The sequence below is a fragment of the Mytilus galloprovincialis genome, chromosome 4 (assembly GCF_965363235.1).
Source record: "Mytilus galloprovincialis chromosome 4, xbMytGall1.hap1.1, whole genome shotgun sequence".
Lineage (NCBI taxonomy): Eukaryota > Metazoa > Mollusca > Bivalvia > Mytilida > Mytilidae > Mytilus > Mytilus galloprovincialis.
The window spans coordinates 7749276-7774068 of record NC_134841.1 but is presented as its reverse complement, the minus strand read 5'-3'; the positions used below and the strand labels follow the sequence as shown (position 1 = coordinate 7774068).

General features: G+C 32.7%; 2 protein-coding genes across 3 annotated transcripts in view; one reads left to right on the top strand and one right to left on the bottom strand.

Moving 5' to 3' along the window:
- The window catches only part of LOC143071270 (fanconi-associated nuclease 1-like), a 29120-nt gene extending 14268 nt beyond the window's left edge, over window positions 1-14852 (top strand). The window contains exons 10-16 of one of the 2 annotated variants that reach the window (XM_076245476.1): window positions 8432-8593; window positions 10437-10602; window positions 11470-11666; window positions 12348-12446; window positions 12996-13124; window positions 14100-14205; window positions 14651-14852. In XM_076245476.1, the coding sequence (XP_076101591.1) occupies window positions 8432-8593; window positions 10437-10602; window positions 11470-11666; window positions 12348-12446; window positions 12996-13124; window positions 14100-14205; window positions 14651-14694 (903 nt within the window). In that variant the 3' untranslated portion in view covers window positions 14695-14852. Of the gene's footprint in view, window positions 1-8431; window positions 8594-10436; window positions 10603-11319; window positions 11377-11469; window positions 11667-12347; window positions 12447-12995; window positions 13125-14099; window positions 14206-14650 lie in introns of those variants that run through there. The other variant, XM_076245477.1, reaches the window with a different exon arrangement.
- Window positions 14853-16299: 1447 nt separating this feature from the next.
- LOC143071269 (adhesion G-protein coupled receptor V1-like) overlaps window positions 16300-24793 on the bottom strand; it is a 127832-nt gene continuing 119338 nt past the window's right edge. Inside the window, exons 95-105 of the mRNA XM_076245475.1 lie at window positions 24506-24586; window positions 23805-23908; window positions 22953-23157; window positions 22094-22201; window positions 21456-21596; window positions 21008-21089; window positions 20634-20748; window positions 20125-20282; window positions 18666-18787; window positions 18106-18291; window positions 16300-17079 (exon numbers count right to left, since the gene is read on the bottom strand). Of these exons, the coding sequence (XP_076101590.1) occupies window positions 16801-17079; window positions 18106-18291; window positions 18666-18787; window positions 20125-20282; window positions 20634-20748; window positions 21008-21089; window positions 21456-21596; window positions 22094-22201; window positions 22953-23157; window positions 23805-23908; window positions 24506-24586 (1581 nt within the window). The 3' untranslated portion in view covers window positions 16300-16800. The remainder of the gene's footprint in view (window positions 17080-18105; window positions 18292-18665; window positions 18788-20124; window positions 20283-20633; window positions 20749-21007; window positions 21090-21455; window positions 21597-22093; window positions 22202-22952; window positions 23158-23804; window positions 23909-24505; window positions 24587-24793) is intronic.

Below are 24793 nucleotides of genomic sequence, written 5' to 3'. Positions count from 1 at the left end.
GCAATCCTTCAGCTGCTATTATTTTACTTGTCTCAAGCAATCCTTCAACTGCTATTATTGTACTTGTCTCAAGCAATCCTTCAACTGCTATTATTTTACTTGTCTCAAGCAATCCTTCAGCTGCTATTATTTTACTTGTCTCAAGCAATCCTTCAACTGCTATTATTGTACTTGTCTCAAGCAATCCTTCAACTGCTATTATTTTACTTGTCTCAAGCAATCCTTCAACTGCTATTATTTTACTTGTCTCAAGCAATCCTTCAACTGCTATTATTTTACTTGTCTCAAGCAATCAATCCTTCAACTGCTATTATTTTACTTGTCTCAAGCAATCCTTCAGCTGCTATTATTTTACTTGTCTCAAGCAATCCTTCAACTGCTATTATTGTACTTGTCTCAAGCAATCCTTCAACTGCTATTATTTTACTTGTCTCAAGCAATCCTTCAACTGCTATTATTTTACTTGTCTCAAGCAATCCTTCAACTGCTATTATTTTACTTGTCTCAAGCAATCAATCCTTCAACTGCTATTATTTTACTTGTCTCAAGCAATCCTTCAGCTGCTATTATTTTACTTGTCTCAAGCAATCCTTCAACTGCTATTATTTTACTTGTGTCAAGCAATCCTTCAGCTGCTATTATTTTACTTGTCTCAAGCAATCCTTCAACTGCTATTATTTTACTTGTCTCAAGCAATCCTTCAACTGCTATTATTTTACTTGTCTCAAGCAATCTTTCAGCTGCTATTATTTTACTTGTCTCAAGCAATCCTTCAGCTGCTATTATTTTACTTGTCTCAAGCAATCCTTCAGCTGCTATTATTTTACCTGTCTCAAGCAATCCTTTAACTGCTATTATTTTATTTTACTTGTCTCAAGCAATCCTTCAACTGCTATTATTGTACTTGTCTCAAGCAATCCTTCAACTGCTATTATTTTATTTTACTTGTCTCAAGCAATCCTTCAACTGCTATTATTGTACTTGTCTCAAGCAATCCTTCAACTGCTATTATTTTATTTTACTTGTCTCAAGCAATCCTTCAGCTGCTATTATTTTACTTGTCTCAAGCAATCCTTCAGCTGCTATTATTTTACTTGTCTCAAGCAATCCTTCAAGCTATTATTTTACTTGTCTCAAGCAATCCTTCAACTGCTATTATTGTACTTGTCTCAAGCAATCCTTCAACTGCTATTATTTTACTTGTCTCAAGCAATCCTTCAACTGCTATTATTTTACTTGTCTCAAGCAATTAATCCTTCAACTGCTATTATTTTACTTGTTTTAAGCAATCCTTCAGCTGCTATTATTTTACTTGTCTCAAGCAATCCTTCAGCTGCTATTATTTTACTTGTCTCAAGCAATCCTTCAGCTGCTATTTTTTTACTTGTCTCAAGCAATCCTTCAGCTGCTATTATTTTACTTGTCTCAAGCAATCCTTCAACTGCTATTATTTTACTTGTCTCAAGCAATCCTTCAGCTGCTATTATTTTACTTGTCTCAAGCAATCCTTCAACTGCTATTATTTTACTTGTCTCAAGCAATCCTTCAGCTGCTATAATTTAACTTGTCTCAAGCAATCATTCAAGCTATTATTTTACTTGTCTCAAGCAATCCTTCAACTGCTATTATTTTACTTGTCTCAAGCAATCCTTCAGCTGCTATTATTTTACTTGTCCCAAGCAATCCTTCAACTGCTATTATTGTACTTGTCTCAAGCAATCCTTCAACTGCTATTATTTTACTTGTCTCAAGCAATCCTTCAGCTGCTATTATTTTACTTGTCTCAAGCAATCCTTCAACTGCTATTATTGTACTTGTCTCAAGCAATCCTTCAACTGCTATTATTTTACTTGTCTCAAGCAATCCTTCAACTGCTATTATTTTACTTGTCTCAAGCAATCCTTCAACTGCTATTATTTTACTTGTCTCAAGCAATCAATCCTTCAACTGCTATTATTTTACTTGTCTCAAGCAATCCTTCAGCTGCTATTATTTTACTTGTCTCAAGCAATCCTTCAACTGCTATTATTTTACTTGTGTCAAGCAATCCTTCAGCTGCTATTATTTTACTTGTCTCAAGCAATCCTTCAACTGCTATTATTTTACTTGTCTCAAGCAATCCTTCAACTGCTATTATTTTACTTGTCTCAAGCAATCTTTCAGCTGCTATTATTTTACTTGTCTCAAGCAATCCTTCAGCTGCTATTATTTTACTTGTCTCAAGCAATCCTTCAGCTGCTATTATTTTACCTGTCTCAAGCAATCCTTTAACTGCTATTATTTTATTTTACTTGTCTCAAGCAATCCTTCAACTGCTATTATTGTACTTGTCTCAAGCAATCCTTCAACTGCTATTATTTTATTTTACTTGTCTCAAGCAATCCTTCAGCTGCTATTATTTTACTTGTCTCAAGCAATCCTTCAGCTGCTATTATTTTACTTGTCTCAAGCAATCCTTCAAGCTATTATTTTACTTGTCTCAAGCAATCCTTCAACTGCTATTATTGTACTTGTCTCAAGCAATCCTTCAACTGCTATTATTTTACTTGTCTCAAGCAATCCTTCAACTGCTATTATTTTACTTGTCTCAAGCAATCAATCCTTCAACTGCTATTATTTTACTTGTTTTAAGCAATCCTTCAGCTGCTATTATTTTACTTGTCTCAAGTAATCCTTCAGCTGCTATTATTTTACTTGTCTCAAGCAATCCTTCAGCTGCTATTTTTTTACTTGTCTCAAGCAATCCTTCAGCTGCTATTATTTTACTTGTCTCAAGCAATCCTTCAACTGCTATTATTTTACTTGTCTCAAGCAATCCTTCAGCTGCTATTATTTTACTTGTCTCAAGCAATCCTTCAACTGCTATTATTTTACTTGTCTCAAGCAATCCTTCAACTGCTATTAGTTTACTTGTCTCAAGCAATCTTTCAGCTGCTATTATTTTACTTGTCTCAAGCAATCCTTCAACTGCTATTATTTTACTTGTCTCAAGCAATCCTTCAACTGCTATTATTTTACTTGTCTCAAGCAATCCTTCAACTGCTATTATTTTACTTGTCTCAAGCAATCAATCCTTCAACTGCTATTATTTTACTTGTCTCAAGCAATCCTTCAACTGCTATTATTTTACTTGTCTCAAGCAATCCTTCAACTGCTATTATTTTACTTGTCTCAAGCAATCAATCCTTCAACTGCTATTATTTTACTTGTCTCAAGCAATCCTTCAGCTGCTATTATTTTACTTGTCTCAAGCAATCCTTCAACTGCTATTATTGTACTTGTCTCAAGCAATCCTTCAACTGCTATTATTTTACTTGTCTCAAGCAATCCTTCAACTGCTATTATTTTACTTGTCTCAAGCAATCCTTCAACTGCTATTATTTTACTTGTCTCAAGCAATCAATCCTTCAACTGCTATTATTTTACTTGTCTCAAGCAATCCTTCAGCTGCTATTATTTTACTTGTCTCAAGCAATCCTTCAACTGCTATTATTTTACTTGTGTCAAGCAATCCTTCAGCTGCTATTATTTTACTTGTCTCAAGCAATCCTTCAACTGCTATTATTTTACTTGTCTCAAGCAATCCTTCAACTGCTATTATTTTACTTGTCTCAAGCAATCTTTCAGCTGCTATTATTTTACTTGTCTCAAGCAATCTTTCAGCTGCTATTATTTTACTTGTCTCAAGCAATCCTTCAGCTGCTATTATTTTACCTGTCTCAAGCAATCCTTTAACTGCTATTATTTTATTTTACTTGTCTCAAGCAATCCTTCAACTGCTATTATTGTACTTGTCTCAAGCAATCCTTCAACTGCTATTATTTTATTTTACTTGTCTCAAGCAATCCTTCAGCTGCTATTATTTTACTTGTCTCAAGCAATCCTTCAGCTGCTATTATTTTACTTGTCTCAAGCAATCCTTCAACTGCTATTATTTTACTTGTCTCAAGCAATCCTTCAACTGCTATAATTTAACTTGTCTCAAGCAATCCTTCAAGCTATTATTTTACTTGTCTCAAGCAATCCTTCAACTGCTATTATTTTACTTGTCTCAAGCAATCATTCAGCTGCTATTATTTTACTTGTCTCAAGCAATCCTTCAACTGCTATTATTGTACTTGTCTCAAGCAATCCTTCAACTGCTATTATTTTACTTGTCTCAAGCAATCCTTCAGCTGCTATTATTTTACTTGTCTCAAGCAATCCTTCAACTGCTATTATTGTACTTGTCTCAAGCAATCCTTCAACTGCTATTATTTTACTTGTCTCAAGCAATCCTTCAACTGCTATTATTTTACTTGTCTCAAGCAATCCTTCAACTGCTATTATTTTACTTGTCTCAAGCAATCAATCCTTCAACTGCTATTATTTTACTTGTCTCAAGCAATCCTTCAGCTGCTATTATTTTACTTGTCTCAAGCAATCCTTCAACTGCTGTTATTGTACTTGTCTCAAGCAATCCTTCAACTGCTATTATTTTACTTGTCTCAAGCAATCCTTCAACTGCTATTATTTTACTTGTCTCAAGCAATCCTTCAACTGCTATTATTTTACTTGTCTCAAGCAATCAATCCTTCAACTGCTATTATTTTACTTGTCTCAAGCAATCCTTCAGCTGCTATTATTTTACTTGTCTCAAGCAATCCTTCAGCTGCTATTATTTTACTTGTCTCAAGCAATCCTTCAACTGCTATTATTTTACTTGTCTCAAGCAATCCTTCAACTGCTATTATTTTACTTGTCTCAAGCAATCTTTCAGCTGCTATTATTTTACTTGTCTCAAGCAATCCTTCAGCTGCTATTATTTTACTTGTCTCAAGCAATCCTTCAGCTGCTATTATTTTACCTGTCTCAAGCAATCCTTTAACTGCTATTATTTTATTTTACTTGTCTCAAGCAATCCTTCAACTGCTATTATTGTACTTGTCTCAAGCAATCCTTCAACTGCTATTATTTTATTTTACTTGTCTCAAGCAATCCTTCAACTGCTATTATTGTACTTGTCTCAAGCAATCCTTCAACTGCTATTATTTTATTTTACTTGTCTCAAGCAATCCTTCAGCTGCTATTATTTTACTTGTCTCAAGCAATCCTTCAGCTGCTATTATTTTACTTGTCTCAAGCAATCCTTCAAGCTATTATTTTACTTGTCTCAAGCAATCCTTCAACTGCTATTATTGTACTTGTCTCAAGCAATCCTTCAACTGCTATTATTTTACTTGTCTCAAGCAATCCTTCAACTGCTATTATTTTACTTGTCTCAAGCAATTAATCCTTCAACTGCTATTATTTTACTTGTTTTAAGCAATCCTTCAGCTGCTATTATTTTACTTGTCTCAAGCAATCCTTCAGCTGCTATTATTTTACTTGTCTCAAGCAATCCTTCAGCTGCTATTTTTTTACTTGTCTCAAGCAATCCTTCAGCTGCTATTATTTTACTTGTCTCAAGCAATCCTTCAACTGCTATTATTTTACTTGTCTCAAGCAATCCTTCAGCTGCTATAATTTAACTTGTCTCAAGCAATCATTCAAGCTATTATTTTACTTGTCTCAAGCAATCCTTCAACTGCTATTATTTTACTTGTCTCAAGCAATCCTTCAACTGCTATTATTTTACTTGTGTCAAGCAATCCTTCAGCTGCTATTATTTTACTTGTCTCAAGCAATCCTTCAACTGCTATTATTTTACTTGTCTCAAGCAATCCTTCAACTGCTATTATTTTACTTGTCTCAAGCAATCTTTCAGCTGCTATTATTTTACTTGTCTCAAGCAATCCTTCAGCTGCTATTATTTTACTTGTCTCAAGCAATCCTTCAGCTGCTATTATTTTACCTGTCTCAAGCAATCCTTTAACTGCTATTATTTTATTTTACTTGTCTCAAGCAATCCTTCAACTGCTATTATTGTACTTGTCTCAAGCAATCCTTCAACTGCTATTATTTTATTTTACTTGTCTCAAGCAATCCTTCAGCTGCTATTATTTTACTTGTCTCAAGCAATCCTTCAGCTGCTATTATTTTACTTGTCTCAAGCAATCCTTCAAGCTATTATTTTACTTGTCTCAAGCAATCCTTCAACTGCTATTATTGTACTTGTCTCAAGCAATCCTTCAACTGCTATTATTTTACTTGTCTCAAGCAATCCTTCAACTGCTATTATTTTACTTGTCTCAAGCAATCAATCCTTCAACTGCTATTATTTTACTTGTTTTAAGCAATCCTTCAGCTGCTATTATTTTACTTGTCTCAAGTAATCCTTCAGCTGCTATTATTTTACTTGTCTCAAGCAATCCTTCAGCTGCTATTTTTTTACTTGTCTCAAGCAATCCTTCAGCTGCTATTATTTTACTTGTCTCAAGCAATCCTTCAACTGCTATTATTTTACTTGTCTCAAGCAATCCTTCAGCTGCTATTATTTTACTTGTCTCAAGCAATCCTTCAACTGCTATTATTTTACTTGTCTCAAGCAATCCTTCAACTGCTATTAGTTTACTTGTCTCAAGCAATCTTTCAGCTGCTATTATTTTACTTGTCTCAAGCAATCCTTCAACTGCTATTATTTTACTTGTCTCAAGCAATCCTTCAACTGCTATTATTTTAATTGTCTCAAGCAATCCTTCAACTGCTATTATTTTACTTGTCTCAAGCAATCAATCCTTCAACTGCTATTATTTTACTTGTCTCAAGCAATCCTTCAACTGCTATTATTTTACTTGTCTCAAGCAATCCTTCAACTGCTATTATTTTACTTGTCTCAAGCAATCAATCCTTCAACTGCTATTATTTTACTTGTCTCAAGCAATCCTTCAGCTGCTATTATTTTACTTGTCTCAAGCAATCCTTCAACTGCTATTATTGTACTTGTCTCAAGCAATCCTTCAACTGCTATTATTGTACTTGTCTCAAGCAATCCTTCAACTGCTATTATTTTACTTGTCTCAAGCAATCCTTCAACTGCTATTATTTTACTTGTCTCAAGCAATCAATCCTTCAACTGCTATTATTTTACTTGTCTCAAGCAATCCTTCAGCTGCTATTATTTTACTTGTCTCAAGCAATCCTTCAACTGCTATTATTTTACTTGTGTCAAGCAATCCTTCAGCTGCTATTATTTTACTTGTCTCAAGCAATCCTTCAACTGCTATTATTTTACTTGTCTCAAGCAATCCTTCAACTGCTATTATTTTACTTGTCTCAAGCAATCTTTCAGCTGCTATTATTTTACTTGTCTCAAGCAATCCTTCAGCTGCTATTATTTTACTTGTCTCAAGCAATCCTTCAGCTGCTATTATTTTACCTGTCTCAAGCAATCCTTTAACTGCTATTATTTTATTTTACTTGTCTCAAGCAATCCTTCAACTGCTATTATTGTACTTGTCTCAAGCAATCCTTCAACTGCTATTATTTTATTTTACTTGTCTCAAGCAATCCTTCAGCTGCTATTATTTTACTTGTCTCAAGCAATCCTTCAGCTGCTATTATTTTACTTGTCTCAAGCAATCCTTCAAGCTATTATTTTACTTGTCTCAAGCAATCCTTCAACTGCTATTATTGTACTTGTCTCAAGCAATCCTTCAACTGCTATTATTTTACTTGTCTCAAGCAATCCTTCAACTGCTATTATTTTACTTGTCTCAAGCAATCAATCCTTCAACTGCTATTATTTTACTTGTTTTAAGCAATCCTTCAGCTGCTATTATTTTACTTGTCTCAAGCAATCCTTCAGCTGCTATTATTTTACTTGTCTCAAGCAATCCTTCAGCTGCTATTTTTTTACTTGTCTCAAGCAATCCTTCAGCTGCTATTATTTTACTTGTCTCAAGCAATCCTTCAACTGCTATTATTTTACTTGTCTCAAGCAATCCTTCAGCTGCTATTATTTTACTTGTCTCAAGCAATCCTTCAACTGCTATTATTTTACTTGTCTCAAGCAATCCTTCAACTGCTATTAGTTTACTTGTCTCAAGCAATCTTTCAGCTGCTATTATTTTACTTGTCTCAAGCAATCCTTCAACTGCTATTATTTTACTTGTCTCAAGCAATTCTTCAGCTGCTATTATTTTACTTGTCTCAAGCAATCCTTCAGCTGCTATTATTTTACTTGTCTCAAGCAATCCTTCAGCTGCTATTATTTTACTTGTCTCAAGCAATCCTTTAACTGCTATTATTTTATTTTACTTGTCTCAAGCAATCCTTCAACTGCTATTATTGTACTTGTCTCAAGCAATCCTTCAACTGCTATTATTTTATTTTACTTGTCTCAAGCAATCCTTCAGCTGCTATTACTTTTTTGGTGGTTCCTTTTCATGGATTCTTGATTTTGTGGTTTTGCAAAGTTAATACACAAACCTATAGTAAATTTATATTTTGTTGAACGTATAAGTATATTTCTGTATATAATTTATTTAAAGATAGATCTTTTTAATCAAAGGCACTACAAGCTGTTGAGGATGGATTAAAAGATAAGTTATGTAAGACTGGTAGAAGACTTGCATTGTACCAAAGAGCAGAAAAGATTTGTACTACTGCTAAATCTAAATTTAAATCTAGAATGAAAGATTTCCATCATGAACAATTGTTGGAACTACCAGTGGTAAGTTTTAATCTAATCAAATTAAACAAAAACCTAAGAAAACCTTAAATCTTTAAATTAAACACACATTCATAATAATAGTATCCAATATTTTCATTTTGAAAGTATATCTCAACATCCAGTCATTTATTATATACTTAGTAGTAAATACAGATAAATTGTATGTGTAATACAATCAATGGCAAGTGTGCTGTATCAGCCACCCATGATGATATCGATATCAGCACGGTTGCAAAAGCTTTATCACACCTTAAATATGTATGACGTCACGTCATCAATTGCAGTCACTGTATGAAGTCATGTCACATAAAAAACATCTACTTGAGATATATGTATATAATAAAGTGTATATGATATGGCTTTTTCAATATCACACACCGTATCAACCCTCAACCAATATAATCCCTCGAGCAGAGCTCTTGGGATTATATTGGTGTCTCAGGTTGATACAGATGCGATATTGAAAAAGCCATATGATATTCTCTATTTATCATATGTATAAATATCAATTATCTTTTTTTTATTGGAACTATAATTATATCTAGTTATTCAGCAAATGCAAATAATACCCTTATTTGTTCAAACATGTTGTTGAAATAATCAATTGTATCAACTTTACAAGACTGAAAGTTAAGGCATATCATTTTACATTGAAAGAAGGATACAAATTTAAGTACTTTTTGTCGAGCCTATGACTTTTGTTGAAAAAGCGAGACATAGCGATCCTACATTCCATGGTCGGTGTTGGCGGTGGTGTCCACAAATATTCACTCTGTGGTTAAAGTTTAAATAATTTTAATAACTTTCCTTAACTACAAAAACTTTAAAATGTATCCTGGATTTGTACTAAACTTGGGCAGAAGCATGTTTGTGATCATAAGATAGTATCCAGAAGTAAATTTTTGTAAAAATAAAATTCCATTTTTTCCATATTTATTTACTTATAAATTGACTTAGTTTTTCTGCCAGGAAACATTACATTCACTTGTGGTTAAAGTTTTTAAAATTTTTATAACTTTCTTAAACTGTACCAAACTTGGACAGAAGCTTGTTTCTGATCATAAGATAGTATCCAGAAGTAAATTTTTCTGTATTTTACTTATACATGGACTTAGTTTTTCTTCCAGTTAACATTATATACAGTCTGCAGTTAAAGTTTTAAAACATTTAGAAGATTCATAAACTATCCTGGATTTTTACCAAACTTGGACAGAAACTTCTTTCAATCAAAAGACAGTATCCAGAGGAATATTTTTATTGATTTTTTTCTTCATTTTTGTTGAGTGTGCAATTAACAGAAAAAGTAGGCGAGAATTTATTTTGATAAAAAATAGAACAAAGAGCTAGATCTATTTGTATATGTTTTATATATTATTTTGTATACTGATGTTTGTCTTTTGCTCTTTTTTTTTCGTCATGAGTTTGTCAGTTTTTCATTTAGTTTAAACATATTTATTTATAGTGGATTGGGAAACAAGTTTTGCAACTTATATTAATCCCTACACTTTGCGGGTGCGAGTTCTGCCTTGTAGCGGCATTAGCCTGCTCTTTTTCGAAATCTACAAGGGTGTCTTTAACTTGCAAGAGATATGGCTCTCTCTTAAGACGGGTCAGCCATTTATCGTCCCCTTCCGATGGACTATCATCGTTTCCTCAAGACCATACTCGCAAATGGTGTCAAGGGAGAGCCGAAAATTCAGTTCCTGAAATTTTCATCCTAGACTGGAATCGAACCAGGAACCTTTGTGTTAGTAGTCCGATGCACTAACCACTACACCACGTCTCTCAATTATTTTCATTTCATGAGTGAATGTCCCATTGGTATCTCTCCCCTCTCTTGTAGGTAACAATAGAAGGCCAAACATTATCGGACAATATAGAAGGACAGAAGTATAAGTTTATGATCCAGTACAGTCAGGGTACCAGTCAGACAGATACTGATGATATAGCATTCTGTTGTGTAGAGGAAGTGGTACTAAATCACTACAAGCACAATGGATTTCCTGATGGTATGTATTTATATAAAAAAAGTCATTTGTTTTGTCTTCTTGTTTTTGCCATACATGAGGAAAAAAAACATAAAAATTGTATCCTAAAAACCATGCATTAAAAATTGTACTGATTGCTGTTCTCTTCCTGTACAGTTGTATGAAGAGCTTCAGATGACACCTTACATTGTAAAAATATCTGGCCTGCTTCAAGTTAAAAAATAAGTGACATAGGTGTTTGAAAGAACATATGTGAGAGAACCGTTTTTGAATAACTTTGCATTTGTATGAAAACTTGAAGGTTCTGTGATATCTATTTTGTTTTGATACTTTTAAGTCTACATGCTGAAGGTTATGTGATATCTATTTTATTTTGATATTTGTAGGTATACATGCTGAAGATTCTGTGATATCTATTTTGTTTTGATATTTGTAGGTATACATGCTGTAGGATTGTGTGATATCTATTTTGTTGTGATATTTGTAGATATACATGCTGAAGGTTCTGTGATATCTATTTTGATTTGATATTTGTAGGTATACATGCTGATGGATCTGTGATATCTATTTTGTTGTGATATTTGAAGGTATACATGCTGCAGGATTGTGTGATATCTATGTTGTTTTGATATTTGTAGATATACATGCTGAAGGTTCTGTGATATCTATTTTGTTTTGATATTTGTAGGTAAACATGCTGTAGGTTCTGTGATATCTATTTTGTTTTGATATTTGTAGGTATACATGCTGAAGGTTCTGTGATATCTATTTTGTTTTGATATTTGTAGGTATACATGCTGAAGGTTCTGTGATATCTATTTTGTTTTGATATTTGTAGGTATACATGCTGAAGGTTCTGTGATATCTATTTTGTTTTGATATTTGTAGGTATACATGCTGAAGGTTCTGTGATATCTATCTTGTTCGGTCTGTTTTTCTGGGATATTATGTTTATGGATGTACCAGATGTATTCCACAGTCCTTACCAGACACACCCTTTAGATCTTCATAGAGAAGAGTTCTACTTTAACAGAAAGAAACATATAGATGGGCGACTTGATTTAATACAAAAGAGTTCTGATGAGGTATGAAAACAATAAAATTGATTTGTGTTGAAAAGGTACAATAGTTTGGTTTAACATGTTTATTTATAGTGTATTGGGAAACAAGTTATTACAACTTTTATTAATCCCTTTCCACTTTGTGGGTGCAAGTGCTGCCTTCTGCAGGCTTCTAGTGGCATTAGCCTGCTCTTATTCAAAATCTACAAGGGTGTCTTTTGCATGCAAGAAATATTGCTCTCTCTTAATACGGGTCAGTCATTTATCATCCCCTTCCAATGGACTATCATTGTTTATCAAGACCATACACGCAAATTTCCTCCCTGGAACGGGGATCGGACCAGGAACCAGTGTGTTTGTAGTCGGATGTGCTAACCTCTACACCATGTCTTACCTAAAAAAAGTTTACTGATCTCATTGTTTTCTATCTAAGAATCTTATCACTAGTTGTAAATGTCTCTTTATGGTTTTTGCTGTCTGTTTTGGGGGTTTGAATTGGGATTTTGTCAGACCTTTTAGTATCTCTGTTAAGATCATATATAACTTATACAGAAATAGGATTTAAGAGTGTGTCATATGGCTTGTGTATGTGTACATCATTTGAAACATTGTTATGATAACATTGTTGTGGGGGATGTTTACTTGCCGTTTCATGGATAATTGACAAAATATATTATATCTAATGACTCTATATTTTTGACACAGGAGTTAAATGATATTGTAGCAAAGACTTGGGAAGAACATGAAGGTACCTTATGTTCCGGTCTGAACTGGGAAAGATTTAATAATCTACAGCATGTACAGGTAATGGTTTTAATCTAGATATGTTTATTATTATTCTACACCACGGGTATGGTGTAGAAACTAAATGGCTTATGAACTAACATCATCTAAGCATAGGGTAAAAAATTGGTAGAAATGGTTGTAAATCTGATAAATATTGTCACACAATATTGCTGAACATTAATATTGCAAATGCAATAGGTAACAGAAATAAAAATCTACTGTACATAATTAGAATATCCATTATATTGCAGTGGCTTTCAGAACAGCAAACACAAATCTGCTGAAAATGATAACAAAAAACATTAGTGTTTGATGATAATCAGGGAAAAAGATCCTATTGTATATGATGTAGTTTTTGTAGGTAATATGGTGTGTGTGCATGGAGGTGTCTTAATAGTCTGATTATATTTGGTAGTTTTTGATAAAAGTTAAACAAGTATTTCAAATTGAATGTCATAATTTGATTACTTTTTTCATTTGAATTTCATAAACATTTAGTATTTGAAAACAGAATACTGGATGATTGCACATGGCCTTAAACGAGTGTGAAAATTTTATTATTGATAGGGTTTGGTTGAATGTATTGGCGGTAAGACATTGTCTGGAATTCTGGGAAGATATGCGAAGGATCCTCGTCACACAAGATCTGGTTTTCCTGATCTCACCTTGTGGAATACAGAAACAAAAGTTTTCAAGGTACAGGAACTTAATATAAAAAAGATGTGGTATGATTACAAATGAGACAACTCTCCACCAGAGACCAACATGACACAGAAATTAACAACTATAGATCACTGTATGGCCTTCAACAATGAGCAAAGCCCATACCGCATAGTCAGCTATAAAACGCCCCAAAAAGACAATGTAAAACAATTCAAATGAGAAAACTAATGGCCTATTTTATATAAAAAAATGAAAAAAAAAAAAATGTGTAACACATAAACAAACGACAACCACTGAATTACAGGCTCCTGACTTGGGGCAGGCACATACATAAATAATGTGGCAGGGTTAAACATGTTAACGGGAGCCCAAATCTCCCCTAACCTAGGACAGTGGTATAACAGTACAGCATAAGAACAAACTATAAAAATCAGTTGAAAAAGGCTTAACTCCTCAGATGAACAAAAATACAAGTGGACGTGGCCAGGTACTTGTACATCGTAACAACAAAAAGACACTAGGAACAGATCTGAGAGTACTAGCAGTTCTAACAACTAATTAAAAAATCATGCATCTAAGACTAAAATATCAATCTGTATACATCCAACATCCAATGGATTTAGTGTAAAGACGTAATAAACAGTCTGAGAAAAACATGACCTTGTGCAATGCCAAGATACAGGTATTGACAGATTGCAGATCCATGAATGTGTATATGTATATAGCATACTAGTAATATTTAGTTTGCTTTTAATTTACTGATAACAAAATCAATGTTTATACCAATAAAAACAATATTCAATGATTTTATTACAGTGTTGAATTGGTAACCTTTTCATTATTGACACCATGTATGATTGCAATTTTAATAATTAAAAATTTATATCCATACTCACTCATTGACATTTTCAGAACAGGTTTTTCTTGACATAACAAAACATAACACATCAAAAACTCAAATTAGTAAACTCATTAAACAAAAGTACACTTAAGACATTTGGTTTTCAGATATGTGAAGTAAAAGGGCCAAATGATAAGCTGTCACATAAACAGATCATGTGGTTAGACTATCTACTGAAGTTAGGGGTAGATGCTGAAGTCTGTCATGTAAAAGGTAGATCAATCTTTAGTATAGACAATTAAGCAGGCTAGGGGTTGATACTGAAAAGGTCTATCATCTGAAAGATTTTAATTTTAAAATTAAAACACTGAAGTAAAGTAATTAATACCTAATAAACTAGGGGTAGATTTGTATGAACTGGAAAGAGTTAGTCAGAATTTGCAGTTGTTTGTGGTATCTAATAATTACAACACTTGTTTGTTTCTTCAGAATCTATACTTTTGATCGGATGACAATAATTGAGAGGCTTTTGTAACATTTTCCCCAAGGGGAGGGTACATAAGTCTTACTTGCTTATATTAATTTGTCTGTTTAAAGTAAAAATAAAATAGAAATTATATCAAACTATTCAGTTAATCAGAAGTCTTTGTAATCAGTCCAAAACAACATTTTGTAATATAAAGATCATTCTTTAAAGTTTCTTTATATTTCTTTTCAGCTGTTGGAAGTAAGAAATTGAAGAAGATTCCTAGTACAAACTGATGTGTACTGGTGTGCACAGATGTGTACTGATGTGTACAGAGTGTACAGAATGTTATATGTGTCATGACAATACCTCATTTAACCAGTGCTATGTAAAAGGGCTTTCAATTATTTTGCTATATTTTAATATAGATTTGTATTAAAGATTAATCTTCTAATGACTATTTTGTTTGTTCTAAATTACAAGTGTACAGATTGAACAAATAGCATAGTGAATCCAAAAAAAAACAAATTATTTTGTATAGCTGTTTTGCATAGTGTAAATGTTAAAAAGTATTCACATTTTTATTTCAAGATTACATAAGATGAGCTATATCCCTTTGTCAACAGTTTCTGATTATGAATATAAAAGAGAACGTGGAGTCTATATCATGAGACAGAAAACCAACAATCAAATCACATAATTTTGATTAATATTGAAAAATAAACTTTTCTATGCCTTCATGGTGAAAAGTCAATATAAGAATAAAAAGATGTGGTAGGATTCTCCACGAGAGACCAAATGACACAGAAATTAACAACTATAGGTCACTGTACAACCTTCAAATATGAGTTAAACCCATACTGCATAGTCTGCAATGAAAGGTCCTCAAATGACAAATATAAAACAGTCTAAATAAAAAACTAATTAACCATATTTTTATGCCCCACCTAGGGGCATTATGTTTTTTGGTCTCTGCATCCATTTATCCTTTCGTTCCATTCTTCTATTTTTACTTGACATGTTTTGTTCGTTGCCAACCTGTAGATATTTACATCCTTGTCATTTGCTCTCTGGTAGATAGTTGTCTAATTGGCAAATATAACATATTATTATTATATAGAGGCTCCAAGAAGCATTAATCGCTCAACTGGGTTATTTTGATTGAAAAGGATATTTAAGACAGCCAGACAGCTAGATACAAAAATTCAAAATCTTAACTTTGACCACTGAACCATGAAAATGAGGTCAAGGTCAGATGAAACCTGTCAGCTAGACATGTACACCTTACAATCATCCTATACACCAAATATAGTAGACCTATTGCATACAGTGTAAGAAAAACAGACCAAAACACAAAAACTTAATTATAACCACTGAACCATGAAAATGAGGACAAGGTCAGATGACACCTGCCAGTTGGACATGTGCACCTTACAGTCTTTCCATACACCGAATATACTAGACCTATTGCTTATAGTATCTGAGATATGGACTTGACCACCAAAACTTAACCTTGTTCACTGATCCGTGTAATAAGGTCGAGGTCAAGTGGAAACTGTTTGACGGGCATGAGGTACGCACAAACCAAATATAGTTATCTTATTACTTATCATAAGAGAGAATTTAACATTTCAAAAATCTTAACTTTTTTTTCAAGTAGTCACTGAACCATGAAAATGAGGTCAAGGACATTGGACATGTGACTGACAGCAACTTCGTAACATAAGGCATCCATATACAAAGTATGAAGCATCAAGGTCTTCCACCTTCTAAAATATGAAGCTTTTTTTTAAAGAAGTTAGCTAACGCCGCCGCCGTAGCCGCCCTGTCGCCGAAGGATCACTATCCCTATGTTGAGCTTTCTGCGACAAAAGTCGCAGGCTCAACAAAAACTATAAAAGTAAGGTATAAAAACATTTATTTACTTAAACATTTAACTATATAACATGATGTGATTGCACAGATTTTGATTGCATGGATGAGTTAAAAAATATATCACTAACATTGAGATAAAACAATGACAAAATAAAATAAATATCACAGAAAACATGACTAGATTTCATAAAATATATATACCAATAAATAAAAATATAAATGAAGTATTGCTTAGATCTTCTGTATTATGAACATAATGGCACAAATGAATTATACAAAAAAGTTTTCATGTAAAGTTCACAAAGCATCTTGGAATGCAATATTTTTGGTAAGAAAAGTTTCCAAAACTTGCAAAACCTATGTATTACATGTACTGGTACTGATAATAGCAAATTCTAAATTTATTAAATTTTGATTTAAAATTGATAGAAACCCAATTAAGAGTTAAAATATATCTCAGGAAAAATGTTGATCATTACAACACCTAGTGAGAATTATTTGTAAAATAATATATTGATAACTGTAAACTATAAATGTGTATCGGCTATAGAAATTCTCCTCAATTCATATTTGTCAACTTTGCTTGAAATGTCTGATGTTTTCCCTGAAGCTATGCTTGATGTTTCACTAGGAATAAAACTATCATTTTTCAGTGCAAATAAAAGTTCGTCTAAATCTTCATCCTGGTTATCATCTGTTATTGATGGAATAAGAACTGGTGGTGTGACATATATGTTACGGTTGAATGGAAGAGTACGCTTGACCTTCATAGTGCTCTTTGTGTTTATGGAATCTTTTTCCCAGCTCTGAAAAATATATTAGTCAAAACGTATGTTACTTTTTATAAACTCATTTTTTATTCAATGCCTATATATATATTGGAAGAAACAAAATACCCTCATTTTTTTAATTTACCAGGTAACTATAAAGGATATTGATTAATGACGAAATAAATATTACTGATAAAATGTACACGGATTACTGTAAATTCAGAAATTTTATATAGCAATAATTAATCTCAAATTTGTCTCCATTGTTAAGAAAGGCAAAATATAAATGCATTAAACAATATCTGAATTTTCAGCATTAAGGTTCAAAAGATGATTATAAATGCAACAGATCTGAAAGACAATAATAACTACTGTGGATTCAGTTATTTTCGTTGGTACCAATTTTCGTGGATTAAGGAAGACATACATGTTCGTGGATATTTTATTTCATGGTTTTGTCAAAATTTGCTCACAAGCCAATAAAATATTTAGTATTTGTTAAACACTTTATTTCATGGTTAACCTGTTCCCACGAAAATTGGTATCCAAAGAATAATAATGAATCCATAGTAAATACTCATATAGATTACACAACTGCAACAAGTGTATAACGATATTTCTCCCCTTAAGACAGTTAAATTTTAATAATTAAAGGGTGAGGCTTGCCGAGCTTTTAAAACAATTAAAATTTAACTGTTGAGAGTGGAGAAATATCGTAATACAAGAGTTACAGTGGTGGAATCTGTTTCTCTTATGATTTTTATCCTTCCTTTTCAAAGATTTGATGAAAGTGGTGTACTTTTCATGTGACGTCATCAGGCATGGTCGTCTTTTTTCATGACGTCACAATAAGAAAATTCAGAAAAAAACAAGAAAATTTAACATCACAATTGAATTTCAACCAATCATTTGCCAAGAACAGATTTTTCACTAGTGAGGAGATATATTTTTCTCTCACTGGTCAGGAAATGTGATAATAGCACAAAAATTAGAGAAAAGTAGATCAGCAATTGATTAATTTTGCTCTCATACAGTTTGATATAGTTAATGGTATATACTTACCTCATTAAGTACAGAAGCTCTTGATCCCTTTAGACTGCCAATGTCTAGAATGTTGTTTGTATGATGTGATGGTATAGGCAAGCCATCTCCACCAGAAGTCACTGGATAGGCAGATTTCTGTGGTCCAAAACATTTCTGTATCCAGGGGTTACGGAGAATGGTGTACAAAACTAAAGCCATTACACCCTAAAATAATTTTTAAAGTTGAAATATTTATACTATATATATTAAAATTTAAATAGAAATGAAAATTATATATTTATTTTTTTTATTCTAATAGAGTCCAATGCAAGTGCTGGCACTCAAAAAAGAAATCACCTGGGCTTTGATATACAATATAAATGATACCTGTGGATGGTGCAATACGACTGATAATTGAACATTACACTGACAAAAAAAAAAAAACGGTTGTCCAAAGAACTTATAAATTATTTTACACATTTAAGTTCAAGTTTTATAAAAATCACGTTTGTCACTAGGAAAAGGTCACACTCAAATCATAAAGTCCTTCAAAAGTAAAGAAATCCTTGTGATAAAAGTTAGAATTATGTAAAACCAACCTGTATGATGTTGAATATACAGAAGAGAATAAGCATCCATAACTGTCCATAGGCCAGATGTAATCCTCCCCAGAACCATGTCAATGTTATCACTCCCCAGAATGACATCAGAGTACGAATCTCTGAAATGCACAACAATTATATTTATACATTTTATTAATGTAAATTACTTCTCAAATTTCAAATTTAAATGTCATATCTTCCAAAAGTCTTGTACATTTTGAGTTTAAAATTGTGTATCTAAAAATGACCTAACCCATAATGCTTTGGTAACTATCAGCTAGTATCTGTGAAGCACCTCAGGATTTTGTTTGGGTTCGTGTCACTCATTCTTTAGTTTTCTATGTTGCAATTTGTATGCTGTTGATTTTCTTTTTTACCATGGCATTATATATATGTCAGTTTGTTTTTTAATTACGATTTGGAATAATTTCCTTCTGGTATCTTTTCCCTCTCTTTTGTAACTGAATTAAATACTACATTCTGTATAATAATTCATAAATTGAATGTCATTTTTCCTTAGTAATGCACTCTCAAGATTTTAATTTCTTTAAAGCTATGATTTGAACTTTTGTACTATATTTCAAATTCGATCTTAAATACTACAAAATAATTTTAGTTTTCTCATGTGAATTGTTTTACATCTGTCTTTACATGGCCTTTTATAGCTGACAATGTGGCATGGGTTTTGCTCATCGTTGAAGGCTGTAGAGTGACCTCTACTTGATAACTTCTATGTCATTTGGTCTCTGGTGGAGAGTTGTCTCATTGGCATTCATACCACATCTTCTTATTTTCATACTGTCTTTTATAGGTACATATAAAAAAGATGTGGTATGATTGCCAATGAGATAACTGTCCACAAGAGACCGAAATGACACATACATTAACAACTATAGGTCACCGTACAGCCTTCAACAATGAGCAAAGCCCATACCGCATAGTCAGCTATAAAAGGCCCCAACATGACAATGTAAAACAATTCAAACGAGAAAACTAACGGCCTTATTTATATAAAAAAATGAACGAAAAACAAATATGTAACACATTAACAAACAACAACCACTGAATTACAGGCTCCTGACTTGGGACAGGCACATACATAAATAATGTGGCGGGGTTAAACATGTTAGCGGGATCCCAACCCTCCCCCGTACCTGGGACAGTGGTATAACAGTACAACATAAGAATAAACTATAAAAATCAGTTGAAAAAGGCTTAACTCATCAGATGGATAAAAATACAAGTAGACATGGCTGGGTACTTATAAATGCCTGTATTCCTCAATAAACAGTGGCGGATCCAGAACTTTTCCTAAGGGGGGGGGCCCGCTGACTGACCTAAGTGGGGGCCCGCTCCAGTCATGCTTCAATGATTCCCTATATAATCAACTAAATTTTTCCCACGAAAGGGGGGGCCCGGGACCCCCCTGGATCCGCCTATGATAAATACTACTTACCATTAATATTATATCTGCCTCTATAAATGTCATCATAAGCCTGCCATTGTGGTGTCACCTGGAATGCCTTCATGAATATTATACCTACCATGATCAACATCAATAGAACAGGTACTATTATACCTCCTAAACCAGCATAGGCATTCACAATAAAACATCTACAAGGTAAATCATCAGATACATGTACATATTTATTGCTAAGAAAATATCACTTTTCCCAAGAATCATTTGTTGTTTATCAAGGTATTTATTTTTTAAAACTTCAATAAGATTAAAAAACAAGTCAATTATGGTCCAGAAAATTAAAATGGCAATTATCACTCATTGTAAACTAAAATCAAATGTACATATATCAAAGTCATTCAAAGTTTATTCATCTTTGTGATTATTCTAGGTAATTTTTTGTCTCAAGTTAAATTTGCAAAAAAACAAATTTTAAAAGTGCTGAGTTTTCAGTAATAATTTTCAACTTTATATGACATCCCTAATTAATGAGTTGAAGCACTTACATTTGTCCATTATTGTTGACGTCACCATAGATATGGTCCACAGGAAGGTCATATACATATTTATATAGGTTATATGTGATTGTATAAAATATGGCTAGAATTACAGCAGGACTTCCTGAAAAATAGAAGAAATATATTAAGGAAATCATTCATGAAAGTAACAACAAATTTATTTCAAAAGTACCACAATGTTTCAAACTGTTTTTAGGTTTTTCTATATTTTTTGCATACAAGTCTAAATAAAATTTACTTTATTGAATGTTTAAAATTAGTGGTAAACTTTCCCATGAAATCAAAGAAAATTGATATTGACCGAAAAGAAATGATTCCAAATTACATAGGTTAGCTATTAAGAGAGAGAGAGATATACTAACCCCAGCCTATGAGAAAGAAGAAGACATATTTTCTGTCTGTATGTTCATCATTCATTACCAAGATCTTCCAGTAATTGATTGCCTGGAAAATAGTTGAAAGTATTGATGCATCTGTACAAGATTGGGAACTATAAAGATGCATTAATGGAAAGACATTTTGTTTTGACCAGGAATTAAAATATATTGTTTTGTCACAGCCAAAAAAAAGAAGAATAAGAGTTATATTAATTTTTTTCTTCTTCAAATTATGACACAAATTAGTATTATTTTAATACCATACATATCTGGTGAATGGCTGCTTTTTATTATTTGTACAGAAATTGACAAAATTTATCTGGCTGAGAGGTATGAATCAGGGTTTAATCAATGGGCTATTATTCTTTTGACTTGTGAGAAAGAGCAAAAGTATATAAATATGATCAGCCATATAAGTACTCCATTTAGTTACCTGAGCTAATATCCATGTAAACTGTGTCAGAAAGAAATAATGTAGAAACAATCCCATGACAATACATCTATAGTTACTCTCTATCTTGTTGTATATCAGTATCTCAGTGGGACTACCATAGGCTGACACTATATAACACAGCTAAAATAAACACAAAATTATTAATGTTTGTTAATTTGTTTCATCTTTCATGTCCAGGTTGAATATGGGGGACTCAAGAGTAATAGAAGAGAGCCACAACCGCTGACTAAAACTATGTCACACCATTCAATAAACAATTCATCAAATAAAATTATTGATATGGTGTCTTTTACCCCAAAACATGCTTTCCCCTCTTAAAACATAGTGATTTAAAATACAATGAACTGTGGTAAGACATAATTCAGAAAAATTTGCAATGTTTTCATTATTTCAATAATTGAGACAGGATAACCCTGCACATTCTTTACTTCTTATTTTCAAAATTCATGGATCTCCGTTGGAAAAGCCTATATTTTAAAATTTGTTCATCTTTAAGGATGAATTGATTTTTGTTTGCTTTACGTCCATTGGTAAATATTTCATGCATGGTCAGGCGATTATTTCAATGATCCCATTTCAGTGAAGCAGAAAATTCAGATCATCATATAGAAGCTTACCTGTGTTGCAAAGCAAGCAAAACACATGTGCATGAGTAAATTGGCTGAGAACATTGCATGTAACATAGAACATATGTGGTGAACTAATATAGCCAATGCCATGCTCACCTGCAATGAAAGAGAATATACTTTATGACGCATGGTTAACAAGTGAAACTGCGAGCTACTGCTCATTGATGATACCCCCGCCGCAAGTGGATAATATTAATAGTGTAAAAATATGCAAGTGTTCGGTAAACAGGAAGTTGTCGAGTGATGAATCTGAAAACGCATCACACGGTATAGCTGACTTATATAAATCCTGAAACCAAATTTCAGAAATCCTTGTATTGTAGTTCCTGAGAAAAATGTGACGAAAATTTTCAACTTGGCGATCATGTGTAAAATCATACAAGTGTTCGGTAAACAGGAAGTTGTCAAGTGATCAATCTGAAAATGCATCACACGGTATAACTGACTTAGATAAACCCTGAAACCAAATTTCAGAAATCCTTGTATTGTAGTTCCTGCGAAAAATGCGACGAAAAATATTCATGGGACGGACGGACTGACTGACGGACTGACGGAAGGACAGACAGAGGTAAAACAGTAAAGCGGGGGTATAATTACATGCATCTTTTTCTTAATTTTGTGTAAATGCATGGTACAATATTATGTTATACTATTTATGTAATGACTGATATTTCAAGTGTTTTGTTATTAATATCGGTAATCTTTGCATTGCTTGAAAAAAGAAAAAAATCTTGCAAATGTATATCACTTTTTAATCCTTGAAATTGCAATAATCCTAAATCATTTAACAAATAAGTCTTTGTCATAAATTTTCTATAGTTTCATACTTATTGCTTTTAAATCTTACCATACAAAAGAAGCAGGCAACAAAGAACCAGGATGAATATCCCACAATTCCAGCATCTAAGGCTGTTGCCTTGACAGCATAGTGTGTTAAATGTTTGCATGAACAATCAACAAAGTCATCCTGGCCTGTTGAAAGGTCATTGGTCACTTGACACCATCCAGACGGATTGACCCAATCTTTACTTCCATAGTCATAAAATACACATCTAAAAATTGGACAAATTACAATACAATAAGAACTCTAATTACTGGACAAAAAAGAATTACAGACATTCTACATTGAATGAGAAGCAATTTCTTAGATGACATCATATCAATATAGTCCAAAGTATTTCTGGATGGACCTTTAGATTTATGGCTACAAGACAACAAACAAAGACAAGTAAAATAAAATATTGAAGTTCTGGATATTTAATGAACCTGTAGCTTTATAGCTACAAAACAACAAACATAGACAAGTAAAACAAAATAATGAAGGTGTATGTATAAGTGCATTCTAATTTTCTTTTTATGTAAAAATTGTTTATTTTGACATTATTGCCATAAATTTGAGAATGGATATGGGGAACATGTCATAGCGACAACAACCCAACCAAAGAGCAGATAACAGCAGAAGGCCACCAATGGGTCTTCAATGCACAACCAGAGGTGGGCATCAGCTGGCCCCTAAATAAAATTATGTCCTAGTTCAGTGAAAATGGACGTCATACTAAACTCCAAAACATAAATGAATTAAAATTAAAAAACACACAAGACTAACAAAGGCCAGAGGCTCCTTACTAAGGACAAGCACAAAAAAAAAATGCAGCAAGTATATATACAAGTAAACTATGTTAAGTCATGTAACACTTACTCTGCCTGGTTTGTAGCAATCCTACTGTCTGGTGTATGTATCTGATATACTGCTGGCTTGTTAGTGTATGCAGATGGTCTGCCTTTTATACCAAAATTAATTATCTGAAAAAATAAACAAGAATATGTCCATAGTACACAGATGCCCCATCTACACTATCATTTTCTATTTTCAGTGGGACCTGAAAATGGATTAAAATCTATAATTTGGCCTTAAAATTAAAAAGATCATATCATAGGTAACATGTGTACTAAGTTTCAAGTTGATTGGACTTCAACTTCTTCAAAAACTACCTTGACCAAAAACTTCAACCTGAAGCAGGGCAGACGGATGGACAAAGGGATGAACAGACGAACGAACAGACTCACTGACCAGAAAACATAAAGCCTATAAATGGGGCGTTAATTTTAATTTTTTTTTTCATACAAGCTTTTAAAGATTTTTAGTGGACATTTCTCGAGGTGATGATTGGTGAAGATTGTTTAAACTGGTATTTTAGAGATTATTTAAAATAATAAGATGCTTGATAAAACATGTAGTACAAATGCAAACTACAGTAATACAAAGATTACCCCCAAAGAAAATAAAATACAAATTTACTTTTTTCTGGAATTGCAGTGATGTTGTAATTTTTTTATGTTGATACATTTTAATGTTAAATGGGACAAATGTTTCTCCCTTAATCATTTATAATAACTCACCTTATTACTCAGTAACTGTGGCTGATCACTCGTCATAAACCATAGCTCACTACTGTACTCTATCATATGGAAATCTACACACTGAAAATACATTTCATATTTTTACAATGGAATATATATGTACATTGATAATTGTGTATAGTCTTAGATTCCAGAACCAATAATCAATGGATAATACCAATCTGACATAAAAAATCAAGAAAATAAGAATACACAGTTTGTTTATCTGAGTTTACTCAAAACAAGACCCAAGTATTTATCTAAATCATGGTCCATACGGATTACTGT